The sequence below is a fragment of the Nannospalax galili genome, unplaced genomic scaffold (genome assembly GCF_000622305.1).
Source record: "Nannospalax galili isolate Female #2095 unplaced genomic scaffold, S.galili_v1.0 scaffold875, whole genome shotgun sequence".
Taxonomy (NCBI): Eukaryota; Metazoa; Chordata; class Mammalia; order Rodentia; family Spalacidae; genus Nannospalax; species Nannospalax galili.
Window position 1 is genome coordinate 570,302 of NW_008337059.1, and position 18,642 is coordinate 588,943.

At 41.4% G+C, this 18,642-nt stretch overlaps 1 protein-coding gene across 1 annotated transcript in view; it reads left to right on the forward strand.

Moving 5' to 3' along the window:
* Positions 1–13,066: 13,066 nt before the first annotated feature.
* The window catches only part of Got1 (glutamic-oxaloacetic transaminase 1), a 31,666-nt gene continuing 26,090 nt past the window's right edge, over positions 13,067–18,642 (forward strand). Inside the window, exon 1 of the mRNA XM_008831946.2 lies at positions 13,067–13,279. Coding sequence (XP_008830168.1) covers positions 13,162–13,279 — 118 coding nt within the window. The 5' untranslated portion in view covers positions 13,067–13,161. The remainder of the gene's footprint in view (positions 13,280–18,642) is intronic.

Sequence of the window (18,642 nt, forward strand, 5' to 3'; positions counted from 1 at the left end):
GTGAGCGCAGGACAACAGAGAAGCAAATTCCCCAGAAAACTAGGTGTCGTGAGCATGATAAACACTTTGTATGACAAGTGAAAAGGTGAAAGGAATACAGTGAGGGGAAGGCTCAAAATGAAAGCCCTTCCTCACCAGGTAATGAAGTTTCCATTCATCCTCTAGCCCTGGCTTGTAAACAAGGGCACATCCTGAATGGCCTTTAAGAGATATCTGTCATATCACATATCTATGATACTGGGGCTTTCTTCACATTGTTTCTCATATCCTCTTCTGGGGAATCCTGATAGCTCATGGAGCCTTTGGTGCTCACCCACAGCCTTCCTTGCCTAAGACACAGCCCAGGCCTCTGGGGAACCAGAGCTGCCAACTCTGAACATCACCTGTCTCTGCCCATCACCTACTCTTTGGTTGCAATTGGTCTTCCAGAGATTTTGCAGCCCAGCTTTGCTCCCATGCCCATTACACATGGAGGAGATCCTGCAAGTCTCTTGGTGATATTCATTTGCATCAATAGCAGGGCTCTTCTTTGAGCAGTGCCAGTCATTAATTTTCTTTCCAACTACTTTAGGATTCTTGCCCTATGTAGAATAAGAGTAATTAGTGCAAATAACTGTTTATGATTCCATCTTCTCTTAAATTTTTCTCCTCCTCCTCTTTGCGCAGGTGTGTGTATGTGTGTATGTGCATATGTGGGAGTCAAAGATCGATGTTGAGTGTCTTCCTCAATCATTTTCTGTCTTATTTTATTTTTTTTACTTCCTGCATAAATTAAGTTTATTGAAGGTCCCGTATTTATAGATGTATATGTATAATAAAATTAAAAACGGTTTGTAAGAGGAAAAAAGCAAAATGTCCACCTTATTTTTTTGTTTTATTTATTACTTTTACATTATGTGTATGAGTGTGTTGCCTGCATGTATATAAGTGCACCCATGTTGTGCACCCATGTTATGCCCATGGAGGTCAGAATAGGGCATCAGATCCCCTGGAACTGGAGTTAAGGACGTTTGTAATTTGCCATATGGGGCCTGAGAATTGAACCTGGGTCCTCTGCAAGAGCAGTTAGTGCTCTTAACTGCTGAGCCATCTCTCCAGAGCCTATTCATCTTTTTTTTTTTAATTTTTAAAAATATATTTTATTTAGTATTTTTATTTTATGTGTATGAGTGTATTGCCTGCATGTATGTGAGTGCGCCCGTGTCGTGCAGTGCTGCGGAGGTCAGAAGAGGGTGTTGGATTCCCCTGGAACTGGAGCTAAAGACGGTTCATAGCCGCCATGTGGGTGCTAGGAATCGAACCTAGGTCCTCTGCAAGAGCAACAGTGCTCTTACCCCGCTGAGCCATCCCTCCAGCCCCTCATCTTATTTTTTAAGACAGGGTTTCTTACTGAACCAGGAGCTTACCAATTCAGCTATGCTCACTGGCCACTGAGTTCCAGGAATTCATCTGTCTCCACCTCCCCACTGCTTGGATTACAGATATATGCCATTGCACGTAGTTTGTTACCTGGGTGTTGGAGATTTGAATTCAGATCTTCATGCTTGAGCATTTTTACTGACTGAGCCATATCCCTAATCACTGCCGCCTCCTCCCCCTCCCCCCTCCTCCTCTTCCTCTTTTTTTTTTTGTCTGTTTTTTGAGGCAGGGTTTCAAGTAGCCTAGAATGGCCTCAAACATAAGGATGACTTTTACTTCATGATCTTCTTGTCTCCATCTCTTGAAGGCTAGGGTTACAGGCGTGTACCACCATGCTTGGATGTTTCTTTTTTATTACTTGTAAAGATCTATGTTATGCTTATATTTTGAATTTTCTTCACATTTCTTAAACTGGATGAGAGTATTTGTATTTTACTAATGCAAATTATATTATTTAAAGTGATGTCTTTGTGTTTTTGTCTTTTGGAACAAAAACGCTAGAGATAATAAAACAAAATAAGTTAAAGACAATACTTTCCAGGGGAGATTCAGTCCCATTTAAGGGTGTGACTCTTAGTAGGTTGACCAGGCTCCAGTGAATTAACTCACAGTAAAGGGCATTTGGGGACACAAACCTGATTCTATATATGAACCTGATTCTAGAGTTCTTCGTATATGTATATGTATGTACATATATGAAATTTGGTGGCAGTTAGTAAGATGGGGTGCAGATATGAGAGGGGCTCTAAATATATTTATAAAATTTGCAAAAATTCAATAAAAACAAAAAGATAACACTTTCAATGTCATCATATTAAGTTAACAAATATTTAATAAATTTTAACAATTTTAATATGTTCTTTTGGAAAAAATTGGCTGTCCAACCAGAAAGCAGGCATTTAAGGTTAATGTGTGCAAGTGATTGGGTCTCAGAGGTTCTTCTGGGTCTGAATCAGAATGAGAGTATGCTACCCCTGCCTAGGAAGCATTCTTTTTTAAAAAAAATACTTTATTTATTATTTTTATTTTATTTGTGCATGCATGTATTGCCTGCATGTAGGTGAGTGTACCTGTCTCGTGCAATGCCCGTGGAGGACAGAAGAGGCCATTGGGGCCCCTGGAACTGGAGTTACAGACAGTTGTTAGCTGTCATGTGGGTGCTGGGATTTGAACCTGGGTCTTCTGCAAGAACAGCCAGTGTTCTTAACTGCTGAGCCATCTCTCCAGCCCCTTAAACTAGATGAAAGAACTGGCTTCAACTAGAGTAAGTCCCTCATTATGTGCTGTCTGATACCTTTCCCATGGAGAAATGCAAGCATGTGTCAGAGCTGTTGCTTACTAATTTTATTTGTGTGATGTTCTTGTTATCTATGTTCCCCTGTTAGACTATAGAATCTTTGAGGCTAGGAATTTTGTTTTTTTTGTTAATTATGTTACTCTTAGCCTCTAGTACAATGCCAGCACATAGTAGGTGGTCAGTAGATATTAGGTTATGGAATGAAATGGAACTAACATTAAGACTAAAATTAAGTAAAACTTGAAGAAATAACACAACATGCAGCCAATACACTCGTACACATAAAATAAATAAAAATAATAAAATATTTTTAAAAAGCAAATACAGTACGCTCACATGGGAACAGGACCTCACACTTTCTTTTTAAACTTAAGAGCAGGATGTGGTGGTACATGCTTGTAGTCCTAGCACATGGGAGACTGAGGCAGGAGGAATGTGAGTTTGAGGCCAGCTTGGCTACAAAGTGAGACCCTGTCTCAAAAAGCTCAGACAACAACAATGACACCCCCTCTTAAATCCACAATGTTGACCTGGTAATACACTACAAGATGTTTTTAAAACGTTTTCTACCTCAAAGGGGAGTTATGGGAGTGATTTCAGGATTGACAATATAAAATATTCTGAGCTCCCCTGACAAAAGCACAGTATGATTTAAAAACCAGTGAAACCGCATTCATTCCTTCCATAAATTTTTATCACACAAGAAGCATCCTGGCAAAGTGGAATGCAGACTCTGGAACCAGACTGCCTGTGTTCATAGCCCTATTATTTTGACTAGCTGGGCCAACTTGGATGCATTGCTTGACTGCTTTTTACCTTAATTGCCTCATCTGATAAATGGGATAACACCGCCTACTTTAGTTGTTATACAATTAAAATGAGTTAGTGCTTGTAAAGCACTTCCCTATTACCTGGAAGATAATAAGCACTATATAAATGTTATTAAATAAATTAAGCCTTACAATCTATGAGGCAGTTATTAAGCACCAAAAGGATTCAGAAAAATAGTGAACTTCTACTATCTGCAGAACACTTACTTTTTGACAGGCACTAACACTAGGCAAATGCGTACTAGCTCTTGTGAAAACTCCAATGATATCGTCATTCTCATTTATCCTCTGGCCACTAGCTCTTGAATGGCTACTAGATGTCAGGAGCTATTCTAGGTCCTGGGACAAAGTATCTTGGAATACTTTATTATATATATTGTATATTACATATACAAAAATACATATAATTTTGTGTGTGTATGTGTGTGCGCTTGTCCCCCTGTGCCACAGCCTGTGTGTGGTGGTCAGAGGACAACTTGTAAGACTCTGTTCTCTTCTTCCACTGTCGGGGTCCTAGAGATTTAACTCATGTTGTCAGGGAGGATGGCAAGTACCTTTACTCGCGGAACTATCTCTCTGGCCTGGTATATATATTTTTAAAAATCATTATTTTGAAGTTGGGTATGGTGGCACACGATTTTAATCCCAGAATTTGGCAGGCAGAGGAAAGCAGATCTCTGTGAAATTGAAGCCAGCCTGGTCTACACAGTGAGTTCCAGGTCAGCTACAGGGAGACCCTGTCTTTTAAAAAACAAAAACAAAAAAACCCCACTATTTTGTTAACAAGTGATTTTTAATACTTCCTGGATTTTCAAATTGGCTTTAAACTGTAGCATATCACATTAAATTTATTAAGAAATACTTTCTAAAGTTTAAATTTTTTATTTTGTTTTTATTTTACGTGTATGAGTGTTTTGCCTGCATGTATGCAACGGCACCCATGCATGCAGTACCTACAGAAGCCAGAAGAGGGCATCAGATCCCCTGGAATTGGAGTTCTGGTTGTGAGTGGATATATGGGTACTGGGATTTGAACCCAGGCTTTCCGGAAGAGCAGCTAGTGCTCTAAATTGCTGAGCTAGCTCTCCAGCTCCTGAAGTTTTAAATTATTATGTGTACAGTGCCTTGGAGCACTATTCTGTTTTTTTTTTTCATCTGTGCTACTTAATTTTCATTGCTAGAAACTACATTAATTTTGTATTCTTAGAAGTCTTTTTCAAGGCTATTAGTTTTTCAATAAATATTTGGCTTGAGGGTTTATAAAAATAATAGCATTACTTCCTATTTTTCTGTTAAAGAAATTCTGCAGCATACAGCTGTATGCCTCTATACCAGCCTATTGTTGCAAACATGTCTAAATTTCACGGGGACAGATTCTTAGAGTAAATATTCCTTGGTTAAATGGTATCCACATTTTAATTTTGACTAATATTACCAAAAATGCACTGTAAGCAAAGGCTATATCTGTTGGCACTTATCCCAAAAGCAGATGTTAATGTTGTTTCTCCCCAACACAATTTAATTAATATTTTTAAATGTTATCAGTCTGGTTGATAAAAGTTGATAAATTAGTACGGTTTTATACGAAAAAATTTTGGGATGTTTATTGGAGGCTTGTATTTGTCATCGTTTGTAATATAATGAAGCTCTGAGCTAAATGGCACATGTGACTGAGAAGCACATATTTCTCTACCTCACTCATATTTCTATTTATGATGACTATCATCATAATTAATTTTTTCCTTTATGGTTTCTAAGATTGAGTCATGATTAGGAAGTATATTTTACTTTAGTACTAAGCTTAAATGAATTTTCATTTTTCTCCATATTTTGATTGTGATTTAAAATATTTAAATCTTCTAAACATTTAGAGATTATTATTATCTGCTACAAAGGAGATAACCAATTTGTAAACATCCCAAACGAATTTGTACAATATTAGATGAAGTCTGTGCTCGAAAAGGTATATTGTTCCTAAAATCGTATGTTGAGAGTTAAATGTGCTCAAGCTGTTCCGAGAGCAGAAACATATGTATTTGGAGCCAAAGCAGGGTCTTCTGGAACAGTTCCCTTTTCAATCCAGTCCTCAAGCATGTCAACTAAATAAAAATATTTGTGATGGCAATTATGTATATTTTAAAAATTAATTGTTTTCAGCAAGTTACAAAATTCAGATATCCTGAAAAATCACATAAAGCACGCAAATTTATATATATATATATATTAAAGCTTAAATGTAAAAAGATTTGTTTTATGTTTATGAGTATTTTGTACTCCAAGTACGCCAAGTAGATGGGGTGTCCTTAGAGGACAGACAAGGGTGTTGGGTCCCCTGGAACTGGAGTTATGGACAGTTGTTTGCCTCCGTGTAGGTGCTGGGAGCCGTACGCAAGAGCAGTCAGCGCTCTTAACTGCTGAGCCATCTCTCCAGTGCCCTGAACTTATATTTTTAAGCTAATAGCTCTTGTCGGGTAAGTGTTCGATTATGTACTAAACATGAACAGTTCATGAAAATGCTTTATGGAGGCACTGTCTTCTCTGACACCCTCTTCTTTGGCCTACAGCACATGGCTATCTACAGGTTCTAGAGAGAGGATAGCACAGACTCCCCATGAGGGAGAGAACATTGAATAGAAAGCAGAATGGAAGTCTTTTGGTGATTTGCCTCCACACCTCCCTCAACACACGGTGAAACTTCTACAGTCTTTTCATGTTTTGCTCAATCAATAAAGAAGCTTCTTGGAACTAGGTACCAGCAATGTGGGAGAGTTATTAAGAATTGATTTTGGATGAAAAGGTTCTAGCTATGTGTTACACAACAATATACACATGAATTTTGTTTTTTTTTTAACCACAGTAAGTGAGCTAATTTTGCATTGCAGCTTGTCTTTAATCAATCAACAAATATTTATGTTCCAATTATGCACCAAATACTTCGCTGTCATGGAAGATACAAAAAGTATGTCTGATGGTTTTGGGTCTTAAGAAACTAGCAATCAAGTTAGGGAAATAGTTAAGCATACACAACAATTAACTAACAACCTCAGGCAGTATAACACCAGGCAAGAAGAATCAGAACGGTATGGGTGTTTTAGATCAGTCCAGAATCTCTTTGGGCTACAACGATAGGAGTATTTGTTAGTACTTAAATGGCTTTCAGAGATTTGAATATGCATTTTCTAAATTGGCCCTTTTAATAAATCTAGGTGGGATCTCTACTTAACAGAGGAAGAAACAAAGGCTCAGATGTAATTCTCCCAGCTCACAAGGCAGAGCTGGGAACTAAACTTGGTGTCTGTCAACTCTTATTCCTTGGGAGATTTGTTTAAGTCGGTATTGAAGACCTGCTGCCAAAAATGTTTTCAGGGTCAGGACAGAACCCGAATGTATTAAGAAGACTCTAGTTATGTATTTGCTAAAATTAGGATTATTCCCTCCTTTATGTCTTCCTACTGAAGGACATTGGGTTTTGATTTTAGTACAAAGCACAGATTTTTTTTTTAAATTTATTAGAGAAACTCAAATCATTGTGTAAGAGAATGAGTACTGGCATACGAGTCTTTAATTTCATGACTGTTTACACCCAGCCATTCAGTCAACAGCAGCTCCAGAGAGGAAGGCCCTTTCCTACCCTGTCCCATTCTGTAGTCATAATGCACGTGTTACATTTGAGATTGCTCTGATCTGGTCCAGGTGTGACAGAAAGAAACACACAGCAGAATCAAACCAATGAATAAAATTCAGAAGCTGTCATCAGGACTCTGAACATCAGACGCACATTAAAAACAACAAAAAACCAAAAAACTACATCCTGCTATTTCAGATTGGCTTCTAGCTAGACAACTCAGAAGCATTTAGTCTGTCCATACAATAACACTATCTGATTACCAAAGATCAAGCCACTTTCTGCCTTTGCCAGACAGAACCTGAGCCGGGCACCTAAACCTTTTGTGTTTTTCCCCAATTACTTGGTTTACCAGTACAAGACAATATAAAATCTGGAAATCTTTCTATAAAATCACCTAAAAAATAAGACAAATAATTTTTAAAAGAACACGTATGGGCCAGGTGTGGTGGTGCACACCTATAGTCCCAGCACCAGGGAGGCAGAGGCAGGCGGATCTCTGTGAGTTCAAGTCCAGCCTGGTCTACATAGTGAGTTCCAGGCCAGCTGGAGCTGCAGGGAGACTCTCTCTCTCTCTCTCTCTCTCTTCTCTCTCTCTCTCTCTCACACACACACACACACAAAGAATATATATGGTAAAAATAAAATAAAAATAGAACATGATGGGTAGGAGCTTTGCTTTTATTTTTCTTCAAAAGTGTAACATCTTGCAAAAGAGAAAGAAAGAAAGAAAGAAAGAAAGAAAGAAAGAAAGAAAAAAGAAAGAAAAGGAAGGAAAAGAGCTGTGCTGCCCTCTACTGCTGAATTTTGGAATGTTAGAAATACATCTCTTACCTTTGAGCAACAGACTAATACAATCTATTACATTGTCTTAAACTATTCCTTTAGGAGTTGTTTAAGGACACCGTGTTCTTGGAAAACACACTGAATCTAATTTCTTTTTTATCTTTTCATTTGCCCTCATCGTGTACCAAAGCTCAGGAGTCAAGGGAACCAATGCCCTCTTCTGGCTTCTGTGGACACCAGTGCATACATGGCATATATCCACACAAGCACATACATATGAATATCAAAATAAATCTTTCAAAAAGTAAGGCATTACTTAGCAGCAAGACACTGCATTAATGATATGTTTAGGGAGAAACAGGACAATGTGAGGGAAATGTCTTCTGATTTTCAAGTTCTATAATGTCAGCAGCCTTCCTGTTCTGTCATTTTGGCGTGTCTCCCCCCAGCCCCCACGAGGCAATCCACTTCCTTCTTTGTGTTTTTTTTGTTTTTGTTTTCATTTTTTTTAGGGGAAATGAAAGTTGTTCCAGATGTTGAGAGAACTATGGAATGGCATTTCACATGCAGAGAAAGATAATGTAAAAATATAAAAGCTGGCATTAATATATTCATATTTTATTATTGAACACATTGTCTTGTTTCCCTTAATTTGTGTTAGTACTTACATAACTTTACAAAGTCTTCTTAGACACATGACTCAGACGCTGATCTCAGATTCTACCTCAGCTGGGATTATAGGCATGCACCACCACACCTGACTCCTTTTCCATTTAAAAAATGTTTCAGAGTGCATGCCTACAAGAGGCCAGATCAAACAGACTTCAAAGAGAGCTCAACCATTACCTTACAGCTGCCTAAGGACTAGAGTGTAATCTCTATGACAATAATAATAACCTCTACAACTGTGTTAAATGTGAGAACCTCTGTTACAATTTATGGGTAAGAATAGTAAAACTCAGACATACTGTGAGTAACACACGAAATTTCTCAAAACCAGTAAGAAACAAAGCTAGAATTTGACTCTGGATGCAAGGTTAGGTATTACTCTATTATGCTGCTGGTCAGTTAATAAAAAAATCTAGATAAACCTCAAAGCAAAGTGCTGACAAACAATATTAGTGATGATGAATCCTCATTAATACTTACTGAGTTCTTGTGAGATAGAATTCAAAGAGTTTTCACACGAAATCATTCAGTTACATTAAATGAGCTAACCTTCACAGCAACCTCCTGAGGAAGAACTATTATTATCTTCATATTACAGGTGAGGAAAGCGAGACACACAAAGGAAATTCAGCCCCAGAGGTCAGACTTTTAAGTGTTGTACTATATTGCTTCTTAAGTACAAAAATTATATAGCACAACAATTTCTAAATGGCGCTGTGGAAGTTAATTATAGCCAACAAGTAGAAGATACCATTCACAGAGTACTCAGTACTGTTGATGTCTTTGATACACAAAAGTCGTCCGAGCCTTAAATAAGGCCTGCCCATGGGTCTATCTGCTTCAGGAACCAACCTTAGGTCCTGCCTGCTCCAGGCCTCAGTGGACATGACCTTCTGTGAGATAAGAGGCAGCAAGACACACCCTTGTTGGTACAGAGGGAAGTGGGGGGTGGGGTTTGTACAGGAGTCATATACATGAAGGAGGGAGACAGTCCAGAGTCAGGATTCCACTGAGGCTCACTCAGGACAAAAGCTAGAGGGAGAAGTTGAAAAATGATCACCCTCTTTAGTAAGAAAATCCTGGTACCAAAGGAGAACACCACCCGCTCAGGGGGCTTTGTACTTATTAACCCACCATTTGTCCACACACTGACTCTTGAACACATCATAGCTTTGACTTTTAAAGAAACATTTGTTCAGCACACAACTTGGTTTCTAAATAATACCCATCCCTTAGTGACAGCACACATCCAAATATAACCATCCCAAAACATTTGAGTTCGGGTGCAAAGGGTGATAAACTCTGCCCTCCTTCAACTTGTTCCTAAGTTTAGACTAACTCCTGGAGACTCAGGGGTGAGACTGAGTGAAATAAGCAGGTGTGGATTAGTGTAAAGGTCCAGGCAGTCACCAGCACTGTTCTGCCTCTTGGGGGTCCAGCACAGTATTGCCAGCCCTGGAGGCTTCAGATTGCCAAGAGAATATATTCTAAAGGAATTTGTTCCAGATATAGCTCTTACTGTGTGGCTTCCCAATTCCTCTTTTCCAATTCTTTTTGAAGAAAGGGGAGAGGAAAAGAGTCAGAAGGGAAATGGTAGGGGCTATCTTTGAATGGAGTCAGACACTTGCAGGAGGCAATGGGAATATCAGCACCTTTCTCTTCTGACCTCAACTGCCCTTTCTCTTTGCTTGCTGCCGGCTGTCTTCATAAGCCTTTTGCTGGAATGATCTCTTCAGCAAGGAGGCAGTGTTGAGTCAATTCTAAGTCAAAATTTTAAAATTAGCCATGACCTGAAAGGCATTTTGTTTATTTTGAGTTTGGTATTTTACTCAGGGGGCAGCCTAGGAGACTCAAGACAGAATATTAACTTAATCTCCAAGAACCTCACATAATTGAAGGAAAAAAGCTGGACATTTGGACCCCATAAAACATACTGATTTCCTTACTTCCTCCTTTCCAATCCCCTAAAATTCAAGTGTTAAAGTGACAGGAAGAAACACTGCCCGTGACATCGTCTTTGTCCCAGTCACCCTGGGCTTGACTATGGAGCTGTTTGGGCTGTCAATAAATATTTACTTGGGGGCTAGGCAGAAGGCTCAGTGAGGTGCTTGCCATACAAGCATGAGGACCTGAGTTTGGATCCTTAGCAACCACATAAAAGTCAGTTGTGATGGCATGCCTCTCACCCTTGTGTTGGGGAACAAATGACAGGCAAGTCCCTAGAGCTCATTGGCTGGACAGTCTACTGGAATTGATGAGTTCCAGGTTCAGGGAGAGACCCTGTCTCAAAAAGTAAGGTGGAAAGTGAATGGAGGAAGACACCTGATATTGGCCTCTAGCCTCCACACCCATGTGCACACATGTACCCACACACGTGTGCTGTTTGTCTCATAAAATACACAGGCATACACACACACACACATTTATTTGATCTTAGCCAAGCTGACAGTGTTTAGGTAACCTAGGGTTGTTTTTCTCCCTGGGAATGACCCTGTGTTGTTAGCCAATGCTGTGACAACCATACTTCTGAATCAAATCCCGGGCAGACTAGGCTGCAGGCACCCCTCTCTGTGGTTGCCCTCTGGCTGTGATTTTTTGGAAGATTTTTGGAAGCACCGAAAGCGCACTGTCATCTGACCTTTGACCTTCAGCGTTCACTTGCAATTGTTGAAGGAAAATGTTAGTGGAACATTGTGGGCATTTACTATTAAAACCAGAAATGATGTTTCCAAAAAGAAAAAGATACAAAAGGGCAGGAGGTGCTGCACAAAGTTTTTTGGTTGTGTTTATTACTTTGAAAGGAAAATTCACTGGAAGATTTACTGAATTAACCATACTGACATATCTGTGTTATCAGGCATACACCATCTTAGTCAAATCATTTCTCTTCCATATGACTATCCACTTCCAATGTTGGTCTGTTCATCTACCATCCTCCGTGAAACCAGCAACATTTACTATGAAATCCTGAAATGATGTTTCCAAAAAGAAAAAGATACAAAAGGGCAGGAGGTGCTGCACAAAGTTTTTTGGTTGTGTTTATTACTTTGAAAGGAAAATTCACTGGAAGATTTACTGAATTAACCAAAGGACATTTTGAGACTGTTTTTATCAAGAAACACCAAGAGAACTGACTCCTTCTAGCATTTGTTGACTATTCAGTGCAAGAAAGGAAGGAGACATAAAAGGTCAGGTTCCCAGCCAAAAGCAGCATATCATGTGCAACGGGTGTGGCAGACGTGCAAGGATAACAAAGCTAACATTTAGGGAGCACTTACTAGATGCAACTAAACACTTTATGTGTATTAACTCACATAATCCCCACAACAACCCCAAGGAAAAATACTATTATATCTACTTTACAGAGCAGGAACAGACCTGCCCAAGTTAGTAAGTGGCAGCCAGCACCTAAACCCAAATTGTCTGGCTCCAGAGCTAGGTTCCTAATCACCAGGACATTTTCTAAAATTGTAATGTCGACAACAAAGCGCCGACATTCAGGAAAGAGAGATTTCTGGCTAGAGGGCCGGTTAAGGGAAGGTTGCATGGAGGATTGACATTTGCTTTGGATCTTCACGGTCAACAGGCAGAGGCAGGATCTGGGGAGGATAGAATCACAGGGGGAAGGAACAGCCTGACAAAAAGCACAGCAGTTTGGGTATCCGCCAAGTGATGACAGCAAGCTCTAGTTGAGGGCCTGTGTGGGAGGAACGCTGCACAGGGAGGCCTCGCCAGACCCTTGCAGGTCCTTGGGGATTAGGCCCCCCATCTTTAAGACACTGGGGAGCAAAATTCTCAAAGCAGCGGAGCTGCAGAAAGGGATTTGTGGTCATCACTCACTTTCAGCAGGGTCTCTCCTGCCAGAGACTAAGGCAGACAGCATTCCCTGGTTTCTGTCTGGGAAAACAACACGTGGAAATGGTCAAGGTCGCGAGCAGCAGGTCCAGGCAGAGGAGCCCTCGTGTCCGGGGCACAAATGCCGTGGATTTGGCGACCAGCCGGGCCTGGACACGTCAGGAAGGTGTGCGCTGCCCGGGCATGGCGGCGATAAGCACCGATCAGCGGGTACAGGAAGACCTGTCCTCTGCGATTCCCGCCGGGCACCTCCTTCCCGGCTCTCCTGGCCATCGAAGGTCAAGGAGGATACCCTCTGAGGACTCTGCTGCCCGCGCCAGCCCCTCGACTCCCCCAGGAATAAAAGCCTCGGCGATTGGAGCATGCTGTGCCAATCATCCTAGCCTCCGCCTACATCTCCACCGGCGTAAATATCATTGGTTGCATCATCACGAGCCTCCGATAAGATTCTCTTCCTGGATTGGCTGCTGGAGCGTGTCCTGCCCATCCCGTTTGTGTCAGAGGGTCGTGATTGGGTAGCCGTGTTGCCAAGCTCCGGACGCGGCCTGGCCATTGGAAGCCGCCGGGTGCCCCCGCCCGCTAGGTGAAGGAGAGAGTCTCCTCCAGTCCTTGCGCCGGGACCGCACCGAGCAGCTGCAGGCTCACGCTCCCGGGTCTCGGCAGATTCCTGCGCTGTCGCTATGGCACCTCCGTCGATCTTCGCCGAGGTTCCGCAGGCCCCCCCAGTTCTGGTCTTTAAGCTCACTGCTGACTTCCGGGAGGATCCAGATCCCCGCAAGGTTAACCTTGGAGTGGGAGGTAAGGATGCAGTGCCTTGGAACGTGGAGCGCGTGGGGCTTCGGTGGGAGGAGCCGAAGCTTGGTTTTTAGCGCCTTCTAGAGATGGGGAACCAGGAGAGAAGGCGGGAACCACCGGGACTTCGACCAACCTGCCCATTTTACAGATGCAGATATGGAGTCCTTGAAAAGGAGAGATGTGTCCAAGGTCACACAGAGCAGGTGTAGCGTCTGGGACACGAACGTAGCTTTTCTAATTCTTTATCCTTTGTAGTACATGTTCTAAAGCCATGAGGCCGCCGGGGATTGTAGAGCGGGAGGAACATCTGAAGTCTGATAGGTTTGGGGTCCTGGTCACCCGGCCAATAGGAAAAAGAGAATTGTTAGCCTGCTGGAGCTGTAGTAAATGTTTAAGTGACCTCCAGGTTCCAGCTAGGAATCTTGTTGAACCCTGTGGGGAAAACCGATATTTGTTTTTGTCCTCAGGATTTGAAAAGCATCAAGTATCATGTCCTCCAGTAGAGAAAGATCCTGCGTGCTGCAAGGGTGGGTTAAGGCTTCCCGCAGGATCTGGGCCAATGGTTCTGCTCCTCACATAGTGGGGAAGGTCAAGCCCAGCTCACATCCCACACGTTTGGGTCTTCATTTCTTGATTGTTTTTCTTGAGTCTTGGACAGCTTAGAGCTTGGGCCTCAATATACCGTTCTGCTAAGAACATTTGTCTCTGAAATTGAAGAGTCTCTGAAATTCCTTTTAACTCTAGCCTCTGGGGACTTACAGCTATCGTTTGGATGTTTGAATCCTCATAGACACTTTCTTGAGTTGTGTTTGGCCACATACAGAGGGCGGCCTAGGAGATGAAAGTCAGTAGGGTAAAGTCCTGTGCTAGGGAACAGGCCTGAAATGCTAGAAGTAGAAATTTTAGAGTGAAGAAATGGAATGATTTGTAGCAGAGGGGGACACAAAGGGATTCAGAATCAGGATTTTTGTAGTGTGTACATATTCCTTGTTACACACACACACACACACACACAGGCACACTTCAAGGAATATGGGGGCAGTGAAAAAAAAAATCCTTAAGTGATGGTTTATTGATGGTGGGGTGGTGGTGCATGGGTATAAATATTTTATTTTCTCAACTTTTGTACATATTTGAAACTTTTCATAATAAAACATTAAAAAACATATGTCAGTGCTGTTCTGCTCATGGAAGGAAGAAATGTGATTTTTTTTTAGCAGAACAGGAGAAACACTGATTGTCTTTACTTAAATCAGAGCAGGTACCATATATATTCTTAACTTAAATTCAATCCAGAACCTTCAAGTGTTTACAACAAGGTGTATTCAGAAGCACTAATGTTAATGCCAAGGTCAATTTGGCAACCTTTGAACCATCTTACAGGGTTTGTTTAAAGATTAAATGCATTCACAATGCTTTTGATGTCTGGCATTATGTAATTGTTAGCTGTTTCTGTTGTTTTGGTATTTCTTTGAGTGTTTCTCATAAAAGACCTATTGAGTAAAAATTTTTAGCCTAAGAACTGAAAAATGAAATAACATTGGTTCAGAAATAAAATATTCATGCAGGGGTGGGGGTGGGGGTGGGGGAGGGAGATCCCTGGTATAATGTCCTGTCCAGATGGCCCTGAATCATCGTGTTTAGTTCAGATACTCATCTCAGTTGTGACAGCCCTTTGTCATTTTTTTTCCAGGAACCTAAGAACTTGGGCAAATGAGTTATGCGTGTAATTGGACGTAATGCCTGCAGTAACTCTGGTGGGCTATTTCCTCCTCTTTCTGTTTAGATAAGGAAGGTGAAGCCCAGAAAGAAGGTATAGTTTGACCACTAGATGGAGAGCTGGGATCCCAGCTTGGTCTCAGGCCCCAGAGTCTTTGGCCCCTTCTCTGGCTGGGGTATTTTCAGATGGCCTGGGGGCAACAGAACTGTACAGAGGGAAGAGGTAGGAGACTAGGACACAGGCTCAGCACTGTGGTCTAGTGAAATAACTTTGGGAGGGTTGTTTTTGAGATTCAGGTAAAATGAGGTCCAAGACTAAATGACCTCTCTCCTAGGATTTAATTCTACCAAAAGCCTACTCCAAGATTCCCTAGCACATTCCATGATTCTACAGAATAGGAAAATTCTGCAAAGACTGCCATCTGTTTTTACTTATTTATTTAGTGTGTTCATGCAGGTATGCGTGCATGTGTATGTGCACATGTGTGTGGAGACCAGTCATTGACACTGTCTTCCACTATTATCCTTTGAGATAGCATTTCTCACTGACCCAGAGCTTACCGAGTGGCTTGACTTGCTGGATATCAGAGAATTGCCTGTCTCCATGATCCTGAGCTCTAGGGCACCTCCAGATATATATGACCATACCTGGCTTTTTACATGGGTGCCTGGGATCTGAACTCAGACCTTCATGCTTATGTGGTGGGTACTCAGTTGGTAGACTGAGGCACATCTCCAGCCTCTAGTCCATTTTCTAATGTAAACTTAGCCTTCTTTTGGTCTAGATAACTGTGCTTGCTTTAGTGGTTTTTAGCCTCTTCAAATAGAACTGTTGAACAGATCTGCTATGTCAGGTGTTTTTAGAGACCTGCTTGGCTCTCCTCCCAGTATCCTTGGTAGAGAGGGGTTTATAGGCTCTTAGGAATGGATGCATGAGGGAAGTGGCAATCTTAGGAGGAAGATCAGAGTGATAGTTGGATTATCTGATTCTCTGTTTTTCCTTTCTGCAAAGCAAGACTGCTGGGACTACCTATAATCTATATGACTGTCCTAATGGGCTTACCCGGAAAGAAAGGACAACATTGCATGGGGAGCATGCTGGTAAGAAGGCTCCTGATGCAGGGTTATTGGGCCGCTTGCTTCAGGTTTTTCTTAGACACCTCCTATTCTTTAAAAAAATAATTGGAACTGGAGAGATGGCTCAGTGATTAAGAGCACTGGCTGCTCTTTCAGAGGACCTGGGTTTGATGCCTAGCATCTACATGGTGACTAACAACTGTTCATAATTCCAGTTCCGGGGGATCTGACACCCTCTTCTGACCTCTGTGGGCATTGCAGGACAGGTGCACTTATGTGCATGCAGGCAATACATCCATACACATAAAATAAATTAAAAATAATGAAAATAAAATATTAAAAAAGCTTATTGAGCTCAGTAATATCAAAGTGGTTTGTTCAAAGAATTAAATGAAAATAAGTAATGTGTTTAGCACAGTGCCTTATATGTACAAAGAATTTAGTAAATCCTTGTTCCTTTTTATTCTCTGTGTACTGTATCTTCATCATTTGCCTACCCCACTGTCCACTCATTATCTAGACTAGAGGGACACTGGGCTCAATGACCCTTTGCCCAGTTGTGTATTGATTTGGTCACTGGGTTCTGTTTTTCCTTTCTCTGAGGTACTGTTTGTAAATCTTTATTCCCCTCTGCCACTGCCTTACTTCAGGCCTTCCTGATTTCCCTTCTGGACTGTCACAGTAGCCTTCTGCCTTAGCTCCCCACTCAGCCCTCTCTGGTTCATTTTCCCTGGTACCACTCAAATGATCCTGTTAAAATGTATAGCTGTTGGTGTCACAGACTCACTCTATGCATTTGGTGGTGATTTCTCACTAAAACAGGAGAGAGACTCCAAGACTGTGAGCTACTTCCCACTGCCACTCCATGGATCCTATTCCTTAGACATGAAAAGTCAGATCCTCAAAACCCTTAAGCTGTCTCAGCTTTAAGGGCCTTGTCAAAGGTGTTCCCCTGACCTGTATGCCCCTCTTCCCTTGTCTACCTTTTAAACCCTTATTCACCTTTCATACTTCATCCCTAAAAACTTCCCTGACCTACAAAGGAGAATTAAAGGCTCAGTGTGCTGTGTTTCCTAGAAGACAGATGCTATCTCTGTGTAGCTTTTCCTAGCCAGTGCCTGGCTTGTGGTACACTCAGTAAGTCCTTGTTATGTTAAATGAGTGAGTGAATTACAGTGGGGGTGAGGAACAGGAATAAACAGGATGGGAGTAACAGATCCCCCAGAGGGAGGAAGAGTGGCTGTTGATAAACTTGACTGGCTTGCTCCTGCCTGTACTTCTGCCTCACTGGGGCAGTTAGGCAGGACGTTTTGAATATGTCTAGAGCTTAACCTGGGAGAAATTGGGCAACAAAGAAGGAAGGGAGCATCTGAGTTGGGCAATTTGTCTTCTGTCACAGTACAGAGAGAGTGGGGCGCTAAGGCAGAAGGCTGCTGTGACAGTCCGTAAGGGAAATCAGGAAGGCCTGAAGTAAGGCAGTGGCAGAGGGGGATAAAGATAAAGATTTACAAACAGAACTACAGAGACCCTGCTCTCAAGTAGTATTACAGGGTTTTTTTTTGGGGGGGGGGGGTCGGAGTGTATAGTAGGGGCTAGAGAGATGGCCCAGTGGTTAAGATCACTGGCTGCTCTTGCAGAAGTTCGGTTCCCAGCACTCACATGGTGGCTAACAACCACCAACACGGGTGCGCTCACCTACATGCAGACAGTACATGCATACACATAAAATAAAAATAATAAATAAAAATTAAAAAAAAATATTAAAAAAACAGTGTATAGTAATCCTAAGAACTGCAATACTATGGCTTTTTCTCCTATATGTTTTATAGTAATTCATTAATGGCATATCATAAATATGAACATATAGCATAGTTGTGTTGTTATAATGTATACAATCACAGACTTGAAGCATAATTGGACTGATTTTTTTTTTTAATTTTATGTGTATGTGTGTACTGCTTGCATGTAGGTAAGTACACCTATGTCATGCAATGTCTACGGAGGATAGAAGAGGCTGTTGGATCCCCTGGAGCTAGAGTTATGGACATTTGTTAGCTGCCATGTGAGTGCTAGGATTTGAACCCAGGTCTTCTCCAAGAACAGCCAGTGTTCTTAACTGCTGAGCCATCTTTCCAGCCCCTGATTTTTTTTTTTTAATGAACACTCACACTTTTGACATGCATCCATTCCATGATTTCTGGAAGCCCTCTTTTGGAATGTTCTTCAAAGCAGTAGGATTCATGCAAGGATTCACACAATCTCTTTGTAATTATTCTCCATTCATACCATCCAACTCTTCGCCAGAACAGATGCAGGTACCGTTTCCCAGAATTAAATTGGTTTTCAAAGGATCAAGATTTGGTAATATTGAAGATATTCACAATAATGAGATACTGCCTCCCAAAACAATTCCCCAGAGAGTTCCAGGAGTTCTTTGAACAGTGGTTGCATTGTGATCAGACTATGTGATCTGTTTCAAGAACAGCTCTACTTGGAAGTAGTTATTTTGTCTTTAAAGAAACCACATTGGATTCTACCTGGTAAAGTAGACTTCTCCCTCCTGTGGCATA